Source organism: Drosophila montana, unplaced genomic scaffold, assembly GCF_035044405.1.
Source record: "Drosophila montana isolate Dmon_TW-CO22-7 unplaced genomic scaffold, ASM3504440v1 contig_3733_1, whole genome shotgun sequence".
NCBI lineage: Eukaryota > Metazoa > Arthropoda > Insecta > Diptera > Drosophilidae > Drosophila > Drosophila montana.
In genome coordinates, this window is record NW_026998620.1 from 9,828,356 (window position 1) to 9,844,402 (window position 16,047).

Genomic DNA, 16,047 nt, shown 5'->3' on the forward strand with positions numbered 1-16,047 from the left:
TAATGTCTGCCTCAATAAACACAAACACACACACACACACACACACACTACTTAGAAAGATTTACAGAAAGTACACAATTTATTTGAAAAAAAAAAACATACAAAGTAAAAGAAATAAAACCTGTTAAAAACAAATGAAGATAATAGCAAAAAGAAAAAACAAAGAGAACTACGCATTACGGAAAGATAAACAAAAACAAACTAAATTGTTATACGGTATTATTATACTTTTTCTATAACTTATAATTTCCTTATTGAATAACAAAGCAAAAAACAAAGTGAAAAAAGAATAATTAAACAACAATTTAAAAAAGAACAAATGCAGCTTTCTTACTCTGTTTAAGTTTAACAATTTGATTTTGGGCGCCGCGTTGCTTGAACCGCTCCTGTGCCCGAATTTTAATTCAGAGATGTATACAGATTCTCTTGGACTTCATTTATTCTGCCATTAATAAGGAAAAATCTGTCTTTATACGACAATTTAAAAAACTCAAAATTCCGCCTTTTTAATCTGATTGTGTTAAATAACTTTATTTTGGGCGCTGCGTTGCTTGAACCGCTCCTGTGCCTAAGTTTCAATCAGCTTAAAGCTGATTAATCCAGCAATCAATATGGAAAGCTCGCATGGTTAAACTCTATAAGTTATGTGACTATCTTTATTGTTTATCGTACACAAAGGAACTACGACCACTTTAGCATAGAGCGTATTTAAACGGAATACAATCAAGTAATAAAGTACAATTAAGCTGTAGATATTTACAGAGTGGCTGCTGTGATAAACACCAGATGTTGACTTAATATACTATGCGTATCTAAGCATCTAAGCTGCTATATGGCCGTCATATAAGCGCAAAGTTGTGATCTACGAGCGCACGCGAGCCCACGACTGGCGACAGGTGGACAGGTGGACAGGTGGACAGACGCCGCTGACGGCACAGCAATTAAGTGCCACAGCACGTTGTGACGTGGGTCAACATGGCACAGCCGCCAGCTGCCAGCCGCGGCCTGTTCCCGCCAAGCGGAAATGGATAATATTGCGTTCTAATATACTGAAGGGGAAGGGGGGGTGAGTGAGGGGGGTGGGGGGCGGGTGGACTAGTGCTTGGACTCCAGTGGGAATAGCTGCTGATCGTCGTCGCAAAAGCGTATGTTGCCGGTGACGGGCAGCATCTGTTGCTGCTTGAGGCTCATGTGCTGCAGCACGAGCAGCACATTGTCCCTGGCCAGCTCCTTGGCCACGGCCATTAGCATTTCGACAAAGGTGGCATCGAACTGCATGAAGCGTCCGCAGTGTAGGACAATCGGGAAATCATTGCGGTAAAGCAGGCAAGCGGAACGCATCTCCGAGCGCAGCGTGTCCACGCCCGTGTAGAAGATGTCCGACTGGGGCACCACATGCACATAGTAGTTGGACTCGAGCTGCGGGGCGAGGCATATGGAACATATAATTGAGAAAACTATTTCCTATGCATGTCGGACGCACCTGCTTGAGGTAGACCTCGATTTTGGGATTGCCCAGACGCAGCAGTATGCAAATCATGCTGACCACAATGCCGAAGAGCAGGCCCATCTCGACACCAGCGATCAGACAAATAATCAGACTGCCCGTCCAGCTGAAAAAGTCCTTTTTGTTGGCCGGCCACAGCTCCTTGATGGGTGTCAGGTCGATCTACAGATGAAATCTAGAACCACGTCCAAATACAAATACAAAACAAAACCTACCATAAACACAACTGCCGCAATGAGAACAGCTGCCAAGGATGCTCGGGGTATGTACTGAAAGTAGGGCGTTAATATCGACAGCGCGGAGAGCACAATCAGGCCCGTATAAATGCCAGCCATGGGCGTGCGCACGCCCGATGCCTGACTGACCGCGGAACGCGTGAAGGCGCCACAAGTGGGCATGGCACTGAAGAAGGAGCCGGCCAAATTGCACAGGCCCAGCGTCAACATCTCCTGCGAGGCATCCAGCCTGCCATCCTTGACTGCAAAGTGATGATGAGCAAGAGTTTAGGTGCACATATTGCGCATACGCACCGAAGGCCTTGGCAATGGCCACATTGGCCAGCACGGCCACAATGGGCACCAGTATGACTCCGCTGCCCAGCTCGTGCAGAATATCGGTGAAAACATATGTGCGATTCTGGTACTCAAAAGCGAAGGGCGGCAGCTTGAAGCTGGGCATGGCCGAGGATACCTTCGAGGAGAGCGCAAATGGCACCGCCTCCAGCGAGCTGCGGTGCACCCACAGGTAGACCAACAGGCCGCTGAAGAAGACCACCAAGGCATTGCGCGATATGCTGATGTACCAGAGCACCTTCTTCAGGCGTTGGTTAAAAGGCGTCTCCTGCTTAAACTTGACTTGCGAGAGCAGCTAAAATGGGAGACAGCAAAGTAAAAGTAATTGTATGATCTTTAGATATAGTCTATGTGGACTCACCCGCAGTGAGAGCAGCAGGCAAAGGCAAGCAATGCCCAGGCTGGCGTCCGTGCCACGAATATTGCCAAAGTAGTCACCAAGTGTGGACACCTTCTTCAGACGAATGCCCAGCAGACTCTTCAGCTGTGCCAGCACCACAATAAAGGCTGTGCCGGTCGTAAAGGCTTTCGTCACGGGCGCTGGTATAAAGCTGACTATGAAGCCCAACTGAAAGATGCCCATGAGCAGCTCCACGAGGCCGGCGAGGAAGGCCAGCACGATGACCATCTGGACGGGCTTGTCGGCACAAAACTGCAGCGTCATTATAGCCATCAGGCTGGTGGGTCCGATCGAGACCTGTGGAATTGTGCCAAAGAACACATATATGATGGAGCCAATAAATGCCGAGTACAGTCCGTACTCCGAGGAGAGACCCGCCAGCGCCGCATACGCAATGCTCTGTGGTATGATGGTCAGGCCCAAAGTGATGCCCGCAATGAGATCGGCAAAGGCCTGCGGCCGATCGTAGCTGCGTATCCATGTGAGTATGTAGATGCGACGCAGCAGCCAATGCGCCTCCTTGGGTGCACTGTATCTGCCTTGCATGTCCATTTCGAGCGTATGTGCCAGCTCGTAGTTGTCGTCGCCATTTTTCGCCGTGTACTTTACCCCATCTCCCTCGCAGTTGGCTGCAAACGAAAGAAAATTGGAAAATGTACTCTCAATATTCTTGCACTCATCATCCCGTCTCATCCTACGATCGTAAATGCTGGACACCGTGGCCTGCGGCCGTGCGCCAGGTACTCCAATTCGCCCCGTGGCTATGCCGAGCGTGCGCTTCCACGGCCAACGCATTTCGTACTGATTTTCGATTTTGCCAATGGGCAAACTTTAACTGAATATTGTTTATTTGCTTTTCTGGTCAGGGGATATTTTTAGAGTTAAGCCAGTATGCGACCTGCTCGAAAGCGCGATATGTAGCACCTGGTCCGCAGTCCGCAGCCGAGCCAGAGTTGGCGTATTTTCCCCCACTGGGTGAAATCGTAATTAAATTTCTGCCGTCAGGCACGACTGCTAGATAGATATTACTATTATAAAGAGAAACAAGTAATAGGTTCTAGCCGGGAGCTCCCGACTAGGTGTTACCCTGAACCCTCTTCTTCCAACAGGCAATAGGTATAAAATGATAGATACTATATATATATATACTATTCTAGAAGCTACATGTCAAGTTTGGTGACTCTAGCTCATATTATTTACCGAAATTGCCCAAAAAACAAGATTTCGATATCGATTTTAATCGATTACTTGGAAATGGGGCAAGTTATCGCATATCGGAAACAAACTCGATCTGCGCGGGGACTAGGAGGACCTACATTTAAAATGTCAAGTCTCTAGCTCTTATAGGTTCTGAGATCCTTGCGTTCATACATACGGACGGACGGACAGACGGACAGACGGACATGGCTAGATCGACTCGGCTATTGATGCTGATCAAGAATATATATACTTTATGGGGTCGGAGATGCTTCCTTCTGCCTGTTACATACATTTGCACAAATACAATATACCCTCTTTACCCATTTTCAATGGGTTCAGGGTATAAAAACAGCTGAGGCTCTTTATACGTATCTGAACAGATCTGAGCGCCAATTGAGAACCTGTTCCCACACATTATATGCAAATTTCAACTTTTCACTTTTTTATCTGAAATTTACAAAACATGCTCAACTTTCAACTCGTACTATCTTCTAATTGCAACTATCCTAGCTACTTATTTATTTACTTACTACCTTAACTTAGCATATTCTTTAAACAGTGTCTCATGCCCAAAGTCAAGCTCTACGCAATATTTAACTTATAGATTAACATGTTTTTTTTTGTTGTTGTTAACCCCAAGTGCTGCTCCCTGCTGAATGCGTCCCATTAATAGGTTGCTAATCCAAATAATGGACTGACTCATCAAATTTGGCGTTAATAATTGTGCGGCGCAAAAAAATTCCACTTTGTGTTTAATTTACTAATATCTGATTTGTGTGCTACATATATAATTATGGATACATACGTACTTTCGCAAATTCATTTTGTCGTATCGCTAATTTAATTGAAAGTTCGGACATGTCCACAGCGCATGTGTTTTCTATTTAATTTTAACTAACTGCCGGCCTCTAATTATGACAATTATAATATGAATTTAGTATATCCGTTATTATTTTGAAAATTCGCTCAGTTCTTAACTGGGTAAAACAAATCTTTATTGCTTTTTCACATGTCACAGAATTTTAGCTGAATAAGTTCATCTAAACAGTTAAAGTACATCAAATAAATTATTATGTGACTGCATTCTTACATAAACATAAATTCTTGATAAACACAAATTCTTCTTCCCAGAGAACGTCCCTTTAAAAATATTTTTGTACATATCCTACTTGGAATTCAATCGAGTGTGTTAAGATTTCAAAAAATTTCACAAAGAAGTTCGATTAAATTCTTATCGAGAAACTCCCATAAAAGCTTTAAGATCTTAAATGTATTCAATATATATCTCCCGAACGTGGGCAGGTTTTCTCAAACCTGTTTTTATAAATCTATTTAAGCCATAATTTGTCAAAAATGGCATCGTTTATTGCTTCACAATCTGCGTACCAGACACGATCTCGAGCCATAAATCAAATTGAGTGCAAAATTTCAGATATATACATACGTTAATCTATATATATATACATATATATTATATTAATCTATATACGTGCACACAGCTTGGCACTGACCGCAGATAACACACCATTAATTAAGCATTTTCAGGGAATATAAATAAAATTTGAATGAAAGAAAAGTTCAACTGAATTGAGCTAATCGCTGTTTATTGTTCAAAATGTCACAATTTCATCAGGCACAGCCCACGCAAAGGCTAACTTTAAATAAAATTAAAAATCTTAAGGCCTGGTATTTTATTTTGAGCTTTAATTGAAATCAATTTAATTAGAAAAGTTTGCCTTTGCCGCAAGCTAATCCGAGAGATAAGCCAGAATATTTCCAAGAAAATCTGTCTGCAGCACTTTTTTTAAAACTTGTATGTCTTATCAATTTAAGAACTTTTTACGAGGAATCCACTTTCTTTAGAATAAATATTAAACGTACCATCAAAGGATAATTTTTTGGGTAATGACATTTTAATATGTTCGCAACTATATCCGTTTATGTTAATCACAACTAATTTATTAAGTTAAAGGATTAAGCGAATTGTTTACTGCTGCTACGCGTGAGGCCAAGTGCGGCGCTTCGCAATCTGAAGAAAACTGCCGAATGCGGGAATTTTGGAATGATAAATATGCGAGAACGGGCAGATCTGTCTGATAAACATGAAAAATGAAAAGAGTCAAGAAAACGGCGACATTTTGTCATCTTACGCCCAATGCCAACAACAATGAGACACTTAACGCCCATACGGTAGGCAGATGGATAAACAAACATAAGGTTAGGTGTGGAGGCGGTGGCGGGGAATCCACAGTTGCCCTACTAGAGCTAGAGATAGTTATATATCTATATATATATCTGGAGACAAACTATTTTAACAAGCCCCTCGGGCGCGATAATATATCCGCCGATCCGCGGTTGATACGGGAAAGCGTACATCAGGGCGAGCCATTCTGTGGATGCTAAGTATTTTTCCGTCTGTGGCAATCGAACGATCACTCAGAAGTTCAAGAACGATGAGTCAAAAAATAACCAGGTCAATATTTAAACTAGAACTTAGCCCAAAAGGCATGTACAATACGTCTGCAGCACATATAGCTATATTTATTAATTTGGGCAATGTGATAATCAGTTGCTAACATCTTGTGACATCATAAATCTCCTTCTCTGCAAGTTGATAGTGACAATAATAGATGGTCTGATGCTGCACAAGTGTTAATTCAACTATGCAACAATTACAAGTCTTAATAGTTAGAGTCATTACAGCTAGAGGCTATCACGAGTCTGTAAAGTGCTAATCTCTTAATCTGTTGTAATCATTTATCTTAGGATAAGATAAGATATTATTTCTATCCTCGACTTTGAATACCTTCAATGAATTTATTTTCCCATAAATGTGCAAAAAGTTAACATCTGAAGGTCAGTGAGCGTCTGGGCTGTTAATGTGATGGACAGTTGGTCTCATTTTCTTACCGCTATCTGCAAACAAATATCTAACACCGCATTCGTATCGCGGATATTTTTATCTCAATAGTCAAGATAAGAAATGGGTTGGTTTATAAATAAGTTTCTTCGTCTTAACTATTTATAAAGTATATATATTTATAAAGTCTACAAATATAGATGGATAGAAGAATTATGGTTTCAATTATAAATACATAGTTAATAGTTTGAATTTTTAAAAGCAATATAATAAGTGGAATAAATATTGCTTTAGTGTCTGAATTGTGGGTTATGTGCCATTTAAAAAATCGCGCCGTGTTGTAAAAGTTCGTTTCATATTCGATAGGTACAGTAGTATCGATATACAATATATCGTAAGCAGCTAGATGTATCGTGTTATTAATTCTATTCATTGCAACAAGTTTTGAATAATAAAATGTATATCTTTTGACACATATTTTATAAAAATTATAACTTTCCACTGTGCACATTTGAAAACATCGATACTTTGTGTTAATTTACCACCATTTTAGGGTTGTAAAACACATATCGATATCTGGTCATAGTTGAATTAAATATGCAGTTCAGCTAACTTTTGTGCAACCTTGTTCGTTTATCGCAGCGAATAAAAATATAATTAGGAACAAAAATATATTTATCTGACGTTAAACAACTTAAGCGCCGTCGCTATTGCTCGTTTTTTTGCCCAAACAAGCTAGCCAGTGAGAAGCGCAGAAATAGGAGGCGAGGCGACCATTGAATGAAAGCAAAAATTCGCAAAATTCGAGCAACGAGTGCGAGTGAAAAAGTGCAAAGGCAGAAGAAGAAGGAGGAGGTAAAGCAGAGGCAAAGCAGAAAACGACCAGCCACAAAGCACGAAAGGCTAACCCCCAAACAAAAAGAAGTGCGTGAATATTTAGAAAAATTAACGCCCGACCGCCATTAGTGTTTTTGTTATCGTCGTCGTCGTCAACGTTTTATTTGTTGTTACTCGGAAAAGGTGTTGAATGCTGGCTCCGAGAAAGGCGAAGAAGATCGGGCGACAACTCCTTCATTAAAGCGAGCATATTGTCGACATCGTACCCGTTCCCCGTCTCCATTTCTTCCCCGTTTCTGTTGTGCATCGTGACGTCGCCAAGCGAAATTCAGCCACCCAGCCAAAGCCAGCGAGAAGAGATACAAAGCAAAGAGCCAATAGACAGAAGCAGCAACAGAAATCAGAAGTATTTAAACAAAAAAAAGGAAGAAAAAAACAACAGAAAAAGTAGACGCAACCGAAGAAACGCATAAAAATAAAATTGAAATCAGAAATAAGTTCAACTGAAAGCAGAGTTCCCCGTGCGTTCGTCGACTTTTGGTGCTGGCAATTGGCAATTGGCTTGCCCATCTTCTATTATGAACAACAATAGCAAGCGGAAAAGTCGACCTAGCGGCGGAGGCGGTGGCGGTGCCAGCGGCGGCATCTCAAGGTAAGAAGAAGCGCTGCTGCTGCAGTTGAAAAAGCACGAAGCGAATGCAAAGGCAAACGCACGAAGAAAAACACGGGCTAAGTGCTGTTGTGGGGTGCCCGTTGTTATTGTTGGAGCTAGTTACAAAAAAAATAAAACCGCTCCGGGTTCCGCTGCCGTGAAAGGTGAAAGCGCGCGATTGGTTTTTTTTTTATTGTGTTTCTTTATTATTTTTTTCTTAATATTCTTTTCTGTTTTTGTCAATTGCGTATCGCATGGAATTTGTAAAATTTGTAATGGCAACTTAATCAGAAGAAGGGGTACAAGCAATCAGTGCAAATTGCAATTACTTATATAATACGTCGCTCATGCATGTGTTTGTGCGTGTGCGTGTTTTGTGTGTGCATGTGTGTTGGATCTGCTGATGGCGCTGGCCATGTACACATATTGTTTTATATGTGTTTGTGTGGTGTCATATTTTGAGCTTTGTTTACATTTCCCTTGCACAACCCTCCCCAAAGCAAAAAGACGAGAAAACAAGACCACATAAAATATGTATAAAAAGCACAATGAATAATTTGTTTAAAGGCATCCAATTGTCCAGCGAAGCACCCCCTCGCACAACTAGACACACACACACACACACAAACACTAGAAGGAGACCTCGAGCAATGAATTTGTGAGAGCTCCCCACTATCTCTTCTTCAAACCCTTTAAATTTTCAATTGAAATATGACTGCCATACATAAATACTTACATTCTTACATCGACATTGGCGTACATGCTGATGTTCATATAAATGTACTACGTTAGATATGTACATTATCGTACACATTAGTACACATTTTTTTTGTCGTGTTATGTTAGGATTTTTCTTTGTTAAATTTGTTTTAATTTAAAATTGTTTTTTGAAAAAAAAAATGTTTATTTGTATTTATGTGTATATGTATAAATGTACAAGTGCGCACAGTGTTACCATGCCATTTCAATGCAGTTCACTATTTTTCAGCTGTTTGTGACCCACTGCAGTGCACGCTCACGACGTGCACATATCGTATTTTCTTTTTCTGCTTTGCTTGGTTCTTTTTCGTATGCATTTTTCTTGCATTGTCAGCATTTTGCTGTTTGCTGCTGCTGTGTGACGTGCGACACGACGGCGGCTGCTGCTGCTGCCGCCGCCGCTGCCTTGGCACACTTCGCCTCCCGCCGGGCGCACAAAATTTGGGTCACTACAATTTGCTGACCGAACATTTGGTATCGCATCGTTCTTTTGCTCCCTGCCACTTCTCTGTTTATTCGGCATTCTGCCTATGCACACTTGCATTTAAGCCCCGGTCGTCTCAGCTATGTATGCATGTGCATACATGTTTATGTACATATGTATGTACACATGTACGCCTCGGCCTATTTAGTTCGTATTTTGGCCTGCCTTCTGTAGGTAAATGCGCAGATGCGCTATCATGCGATTCCTGATTCTCGGGCCACCTTATCAATGAGCACCTCTCGCTTTACGCATGATTCATTTTAAAACGCAAATCAATTAGTTGCCTTCATTGACGAAAATGTGCGCAGTGCACCATAGCTTGCGATACTTTCATATAAGCCCCTTTATGTCCAGCTCCAGCCAGCGACAGTGTAGATATAATTATTATTGTTGCTGGGGCTTTCGTTGTTATGTGCGTGTCTCAGTTCATTGTGCGTTGCGAGCTGGGCATTTCACGGTCGTCGATCCTGCACGCAATCAAAACAACCCCAAAATGCGTTCATCCAGAAACATTTGGGATATATAATGAACTAATTCTGGTCCTCCAGAAGTAAATTGCTGTAAATAGATTCAACTAAAAAGTCTCTAAACTCTTTATTTAAAACTAAACTAAAACTAAAATCTACAGTCAAAAAAAGTTTTCTATAAGCTCTAAGCAACAGATAAAACTGGAATAGAACATAGACACATACATATACTCAAAAAGATAGATAACATAGATAGAACAAATGAAAATGTTCAAGTCGAGAATGCCAGACTAAATGATACCCTGCACCTTGCTAAAAAGAATACTATCCTCCTCCATAGTATGGGCATTTCAATATTGACCGATCCAACATTTTCTACATATTTTAAGGACGGAAGGGAACATAATAAATAAATAAATTATATAATTTAATTTCATATATACAGATGAGAGGATGGATGCAGATCAAAATTTTATTTTGAATTTATGGGGTCAGCGAAGTCTTCTGACTTTTACATACGTATTTACCCCCTTTTTTATAACACTTTTAATGGGTGCGCAGGGTATGAAGAAAGAGCAGGTGTGTGCATATTTGATTTAGTTCATGAACAGGGAAGCATTTTTAAAATCGAGTTCACTGGACTGAACCAAAGCGCAAACATATACACATTGACACTCACACATATACATATGATATGACCAGCTCTTATTTACTTTCGTGGGCTGGGCAGGGCGTGGCTTGGGGTAGGGGACTACGGACCCACTAACAACAACAACGACGTCGACGACGACGGCGAATCGATATCGTAGCCCAGCGCATCGCATCGCATCGCAGCGCAGCGCAGTGCAAGCGTCGATGTCGACCCTGAGCAACGTTCGGGCTCGATTGCTTTTGCTCGGTTCGGTCGCTTTGTTTTTGCTGGGCTAACCAAGAGACCCGACCTGAGCTGGGTTGATAAAATTTGGGTGGGTGGGTAAGGTAGGGAGGGTGTCTGTTTAAATGGTTAGTCGTACTAATTGCTCCGTTTGCTGGTTCCCTTTCAGATACAACGCCAACGACAACAGTCTACGGCAAGCGAACAACAAGGCGGGTGGCGTCGGTAGCGGCAGTGGCGGCGGCGGAGTTGGACGTTCGCTGGCGCAGGGCGTCTATAACAACACCTTTTTCATGCACTCGGCAACGGCGCTGGTCGGCAGCGTTGTGGAGGTTCGCCTGCGTTCGGGTAATATTTATGAGGGCGTATTCCGCACATTTTCGGGCAATTTTGACATCGCACTGGAGCTGCCGGCGTGCATTAAAGCAAAAAATCAGCCCGATGAGGCCAAAACAGTGCCCAAACACATCATATTCCCGGCGGACACCGTGGTTACCGTAATAGCAAAGGATTTTGATTCGCAATACGCGACTACGAGCCCATTTCAGACCGACGGCGCCATATCCGACAAGTGCAACGGTAACTTGAATCATGTTCATCTAATTGTAGCATTATCGATTTACTAAACGTTGTTGTTGTTCTCTTGACAGGCACACGCTTGGACGAAAAGGAGCTTGAGCCATGGGACTCTGGTGCCAATGGCGACATTGAAATTGAATTGGATGGCGCCGCCAATGGCTGGGATGCAAATGAGATGTTCCGCAAGAATGAGAATCAGTTTGGTGTCACCTCAACGTTCGATGATTCGCTGTCATCGTACACGGTTCCCCTGGATAAGGGCGATTCGTTAGAGTTCAAGGAGGCCGAGGCAAAGGCTGAGAAATTGGCGGCAGAGATCGAGAACAATCCCACATGCCGGGAGCGTTTGGATTTAGAAAATGGCGATGAAGAAGCTCTTTTCGCTGCCGTCGAGAGACCAGCGCCAGATCATGAACAAGAGCGCGAGCGTGAGCGCATCGAACGGGAGAGGGAGCGCGAGCGGGAGCGTGAGGAACGCGAACGTGAGCGGGAACGTGAACGAGATCGCGGCAATAAGCCACGTGGTGGCGGCCCAGGTGACTACCAGCTGCGTGAGACAATGAGCAGCGATCGTTACATCACCAAACAGACGCGCAGCAACAATGGGCCGCCTGGATCGCATGCTGTCATGTCCTCGCAATCTTCAACGGTGACAGGATCACGCGATCGTGATAATCGCGATTCGGTAATGATGGGTCAGCAGGGCATGGGCCAGGGCGGAGCAACACAATCGCAAGCAGTTCTAATACTGGCTGGCAGTTTGAAAAATCCGGGCCCATCCTCGGCGTCTGGTAATGCATCAGATACGGCAGCCGGCAGCAAATATGGCGGTGGAAATCCGATGATAAAACGCAATAAACCTGTGACGCAAGGCGGCAAAATAATGCGCGGCAATCCGCCCAACAACGTCGGCGCCGGCAACACATCAAATGTGCCACAAGGCAATAACACCAACAATGTGGGCAACAAGAGTAGTGGCTCATCAATGGGCATACAGAATCAGTTCTCCTATCAGAGCAACACACAGGTCATACACGGGTAAGCAAATTCTTTCCATATGCTCTTAACAAGGGAATTGTCAAGATTCAAATAATTTTAACTATCCACCTCAACAGCTCCAATCAATACCGCAATCAAGGGCATATAAGCGGTGCGTCCAAATTGAACGGCGGCGAATCTGGCTCCAATACGGGCAAGCCGTTGCCTCAGCGCCAGATGCGCCAGTACCAGGGCTCTCAGAGCAACTCCTCGCTCAATTATGGCGGTGATACGCAACCGCTGGGTAAGCCCATGCACGGTGGCCATGTTCATGGTGGCCACAACAGTAACTCGCCGCCACTGCAGACTGCAGGTGGCCAGCAGCAGCAGCAGCCGCAACAACAGCAACAACCACAACAGCAGCAGGCACAGCAACAGCACCAGAATCAGCCGCAACAGCAACGTCAAGTGCGCTCGCGCGATAATCAAACGCAGGATCTGCGTCAGTTTGGTCAAAACTTTCATCTGGTTAGTAACAATTCGCCACCGCAGCAACAACAACAGCAACATACACTGCAACGTGGTGGCTTGCAACAATCGGTATCACCGCCGCAACAGCAGCAGCAACAACAACAACAACAACAACAGTCGCAAATGGTCATGCAACATGTGCATGTTCCGCCGCCGCTTCATCACCAGCAGCTGCCACCACAACAACACTATGTTTCTCAGCAGCAGCAGCAGCCGCCACCACAACAGCAACATGCTCAACACATGCAACAAAAGGCGCCACCGTCGCAACAGCAGCAACAGCTGGTTGTGGACAGTCAGCACCAGCATGTGTCCAAGCAGCAACAGCATCAGGGGCTGCCTCAGACACAGCCCACACAGCAACAACAACAGCAGCAGCAACAGCAGCAGCAACAGCAGCAGCAGCAACAGCAGCAGCAACAGCAGCAGCAACAGCAACAACAGCAGCAGCAGCAACAACAGCAGCAGCAACAACAGCAACAGCCGGTGCAGCTGGTCCAGGAGCCAAGCCAGCCACCGCAGCCCATATATCAAGTTATGACGGTGGTGCCTCCTTCTAGCATACAACAGCCGCAAACTTCGCCCGTGGTGATAACATCACCAGCTATAATGGAACAGCAAGCGCCTCCGCCCTTGCAAGCCACTCCAAAGCCGGACGCATCGCCAGGACCCAATATTGGTGTGGGGGCTAGTAGCAGCAGTAGCAGCACCACGCCCGCTGGTATTGCCAACACGCCCACAACGGCCACCACAGGTGGTACCGCCACTGGGTCAGATAAGTCCACACCAGTGGCCAGTGCTACAAGCAGCGCCACAGCCACAGCTGCTGGCGGCACAGGCAGCAGCACCACTACCAGCGGCGCCACGCCTGTGGTAAAGAAACCACATGTGCTGAATCCATCAGCCAAGCCATTTACGCCGCGCGGTCCCAGTACACCCAATCCATCGCGGCCACATACGCCACAAACTCCGGTGCCCATGCAGACAATCTTCACGACCACGGGCGCCCATATGGCGGCGGCCAACCAACCGATCTACATGGTGCAGCAGCCGCATGCATTCCAGGCACCGACACATCCAGGCGGGCAGGCGCCGCGCATGCGTCGTAATAACTATGGTAAGTGGAAAAGCAGTAGCAGGTATAGGTACAGATAGATGTGAGGAATCAATTGTTGTTATCTTATAGGTCAAATGGGTGGATCACAAATGCATGTGTCAGCCACAGCGGCAACAGGACAGCCGTTGATGGCCACAGCACCGTTACCACAATTCATTCAATACCAGCATACACCGCATCCACCACATTTCCAACCGCAATATGGCCCGATGCCGATGCGCGTATATCCGGAGCAGCCGCAACAGTTACAGTTTTTGGCACAGACGACGCCATCGACGACGCCATCACCTGGTCAGCCGCATCAGGCTTTCCATCCGCCACCACAGCCCTCCCCTGCCGGCGGGGGACCTCAACCCACATTCACAGCCCAAGGACAACCACAGGCGGCATACCACCTGATGTGCGTACATCCCCCGCAGATCATGCCCAATCACTACTTCCAGACGTCAACGCCGCAGCATCCTCCGCAAAATCAACAGTTTCAGATTGTAATGCAGCAGCAGCATACCACACAGTAAGCTGTACGTTCTTCGATGGAAATATTTGCGGCTGACGTCACAGTGGAACCAACATCAACTGCGTCAAAATCTCATAGCCCCTTTCCGCCCCAATCCCTACATGCACAGCAACACACCACACTCGGATATATATACACACACACACGTACACAAACATACACAGACACACACACACACACACATGCGCATAAGAACATCTCTGCATCGCCATTAACAACCACACTGATGATTCTTGGGCATTGCCTGGACAGATTGAGCTCCGATCAGTTGTATTCACCTCGCCAAGCCATTCTTAATGTCTATTATCAGGTGCGATAATGCGCTTCAACCTGCATCCAGCATCCATCATCCTTGCACACATCGCAAGAGAAACACCAACACAAACAACAACTAGGAAATTATAAAATATAATTAACAAAAACCACAAAAAAAAGGAAGGGAAACTAGTGAATTTATCTAAAGCGCTCGAAAGCCAAAAAGAAAAGAATATATATATATATATATATACATATATATATATATATATATTTATCATTGAATCAGCAACAAGAACGTTGATTTCAGAACATCTCAAATGTTGTTATCCGATGGCATTACTGATTTATGTATATCCAATCTCTAATGACTTGTTTTGTGTATCGAGTTGCCTGTACCGTGTCCCGAAAATCAAACAAATCCCAATTGATTGAAATTGTGCTGTAAAACAAAAAGAAAAAATCAAATCAAAAATTGAACTGAAGGAAAACACGTGAAGCCCAATTAAAAAAGAAAAAACAAATTAATATGAATTTTTGTAAAATTGCTTAATGCGTAACTCTTGAATTCACTTCGGTACTATTGCTATACATATATATATATATATATAGATATAAATATATATATATAATTTGATGAGCTTTGACGTGCTTCAGATCAACACACACACACACACAGATACACCGACACCAACACACGCAAACATAAAGCAGTAGAGCAGCAGCTCACATGGGCAAACAAAAGCAATGGATGACCCGCGGACAAATTGATATCCAAAGTCATCATTCCAAATTTCCAACTAATATTTTCCATCAACCCAAGCAATATGTTTAAAACACTCTAATAATATCTTACATACATATATTTATATTTCATCGTGGGATTGGTTTTTTATTGGATATGCATAACAACAAATTCCACTTTGAAAACCCTACACAAGTTCTGCTTGGTTCGCTGAAAAAAAATAAGTAGAGCGACGAATGTGAATTGAAGAGTCGATATTTTATTTTGAACTTTGTTGTAGAAACTGATTAATTTTGTTGAAATTTAATTTTGTTTGGACTTCTACATTCTCAATCAAAATTCTAAAAAAAAAAAAAAAATTCTACGAACTCGTAAGAACACGCGATTTAAACTGAAATGTATTTTTATTGTTTATTTTCTGATTGGTTTTTTGCATTGTTTAAACAACATTTGCAAGCGCGCGCAAGTCTGAATCAGGTTTTTGGGTTTTAGTGCCTCCGTTGTCCTTTAAAGAAAACGTCTTAATCCTTTGCCGGTCATCAATCAGTTCGATTCTGTTCAGTATGATCAATATTTGCATCTGTTGTGGTCCTGTTTTGTTTTGTAAAGTTTCCTTAAATGAAAATGAAAAGAAAGAGAAAATAATAATTATTAATTAAAATAAAAATAAAAAAAAAACAAAAAACCACAAAAAAAAACACAAAAACAAAACA

The 16,047-nt window shown here is 43.5% G+C and overlaps 2 protein-coding genes across 4 annotated transcripts; one reads left to right on the forward strand and one right to left on the reverse strand.

Annotated features, from left to right (window-relative positions):
- Window positions 1-628: 628 nt before the first annotated feature.
- LOC135436607 (sodium-independent sulfate anion transporter) lies at window positions 629-5,720 on the reverse strand. Of its 2 annotated transcripts, none has more exons than XM_064694261.1 (6): window positions 5,561-5,720; window positions 2,441-3,108; window positions 2,038-2,374; window positions 1,723-1,985; window positions 1,484-1,669; window positions 629-1,419 (listed from the first exon to the last, which is right to left on the reverse strand). In XM_064694261.1, exons 1-6 carry the CDS (start codon window positions 5,589-5,591, stop codon window positions 1,096-1,098), a joined length of 1,809 nt encoding a protein of 602 aa, XP_064550331.1. In that variant the 5' UTR covers window positions 5,592-5,720; the 3' UTR covers window positions 629-1,095. The 2 variants fall into 2 exon arrangements, with proteins under 2 accessions (XP_064550331.1, XP_064550330.1); XM_064694260.1 differs by lacking the exon at window positions 5,561-5,720 and adding an exon at window positions 3,178-3,331.
- Window positions 5,721-7,127: 1,407 nt separating this feature from the next.
- On the forward strand, window positions 7,128-16,019 carry Atx2 (Ataxin-2). 2 transcript variants are annotated; one of them, XM_064695224.1, is made up of 5 exons: window positions 7,128-8,028; window positions 10,782-11,191; window positions 11,263-12,229; window positions 12,307-13,817; window positions 13,887-16,019. In XM_064695224.1, exons 1-5 carry the CDS (start codon window positions 7,955-7,957, stop codon window positions 14,333-14,335), a joined length of 3,411 nt encoding a protein of 1,136 aa, XP_064551294.1. In that variant the 5' UTR covers window positions 7,128-7,954; the 3' UTR covers window positions 14,336-16,019. The 2 variants fall into 2 exon arrangements, with proteins under 2 accessions (XP_064551294.1, XP_064551296.1); XM_064695226.1 differs by lacking the exon at window positions 7,128-8,028 and adding an exon at window positions 8,083-8,192.
- The last annotated feature ends 28 nt before the right edge of the window (window positions 16,020-16,047 follow it).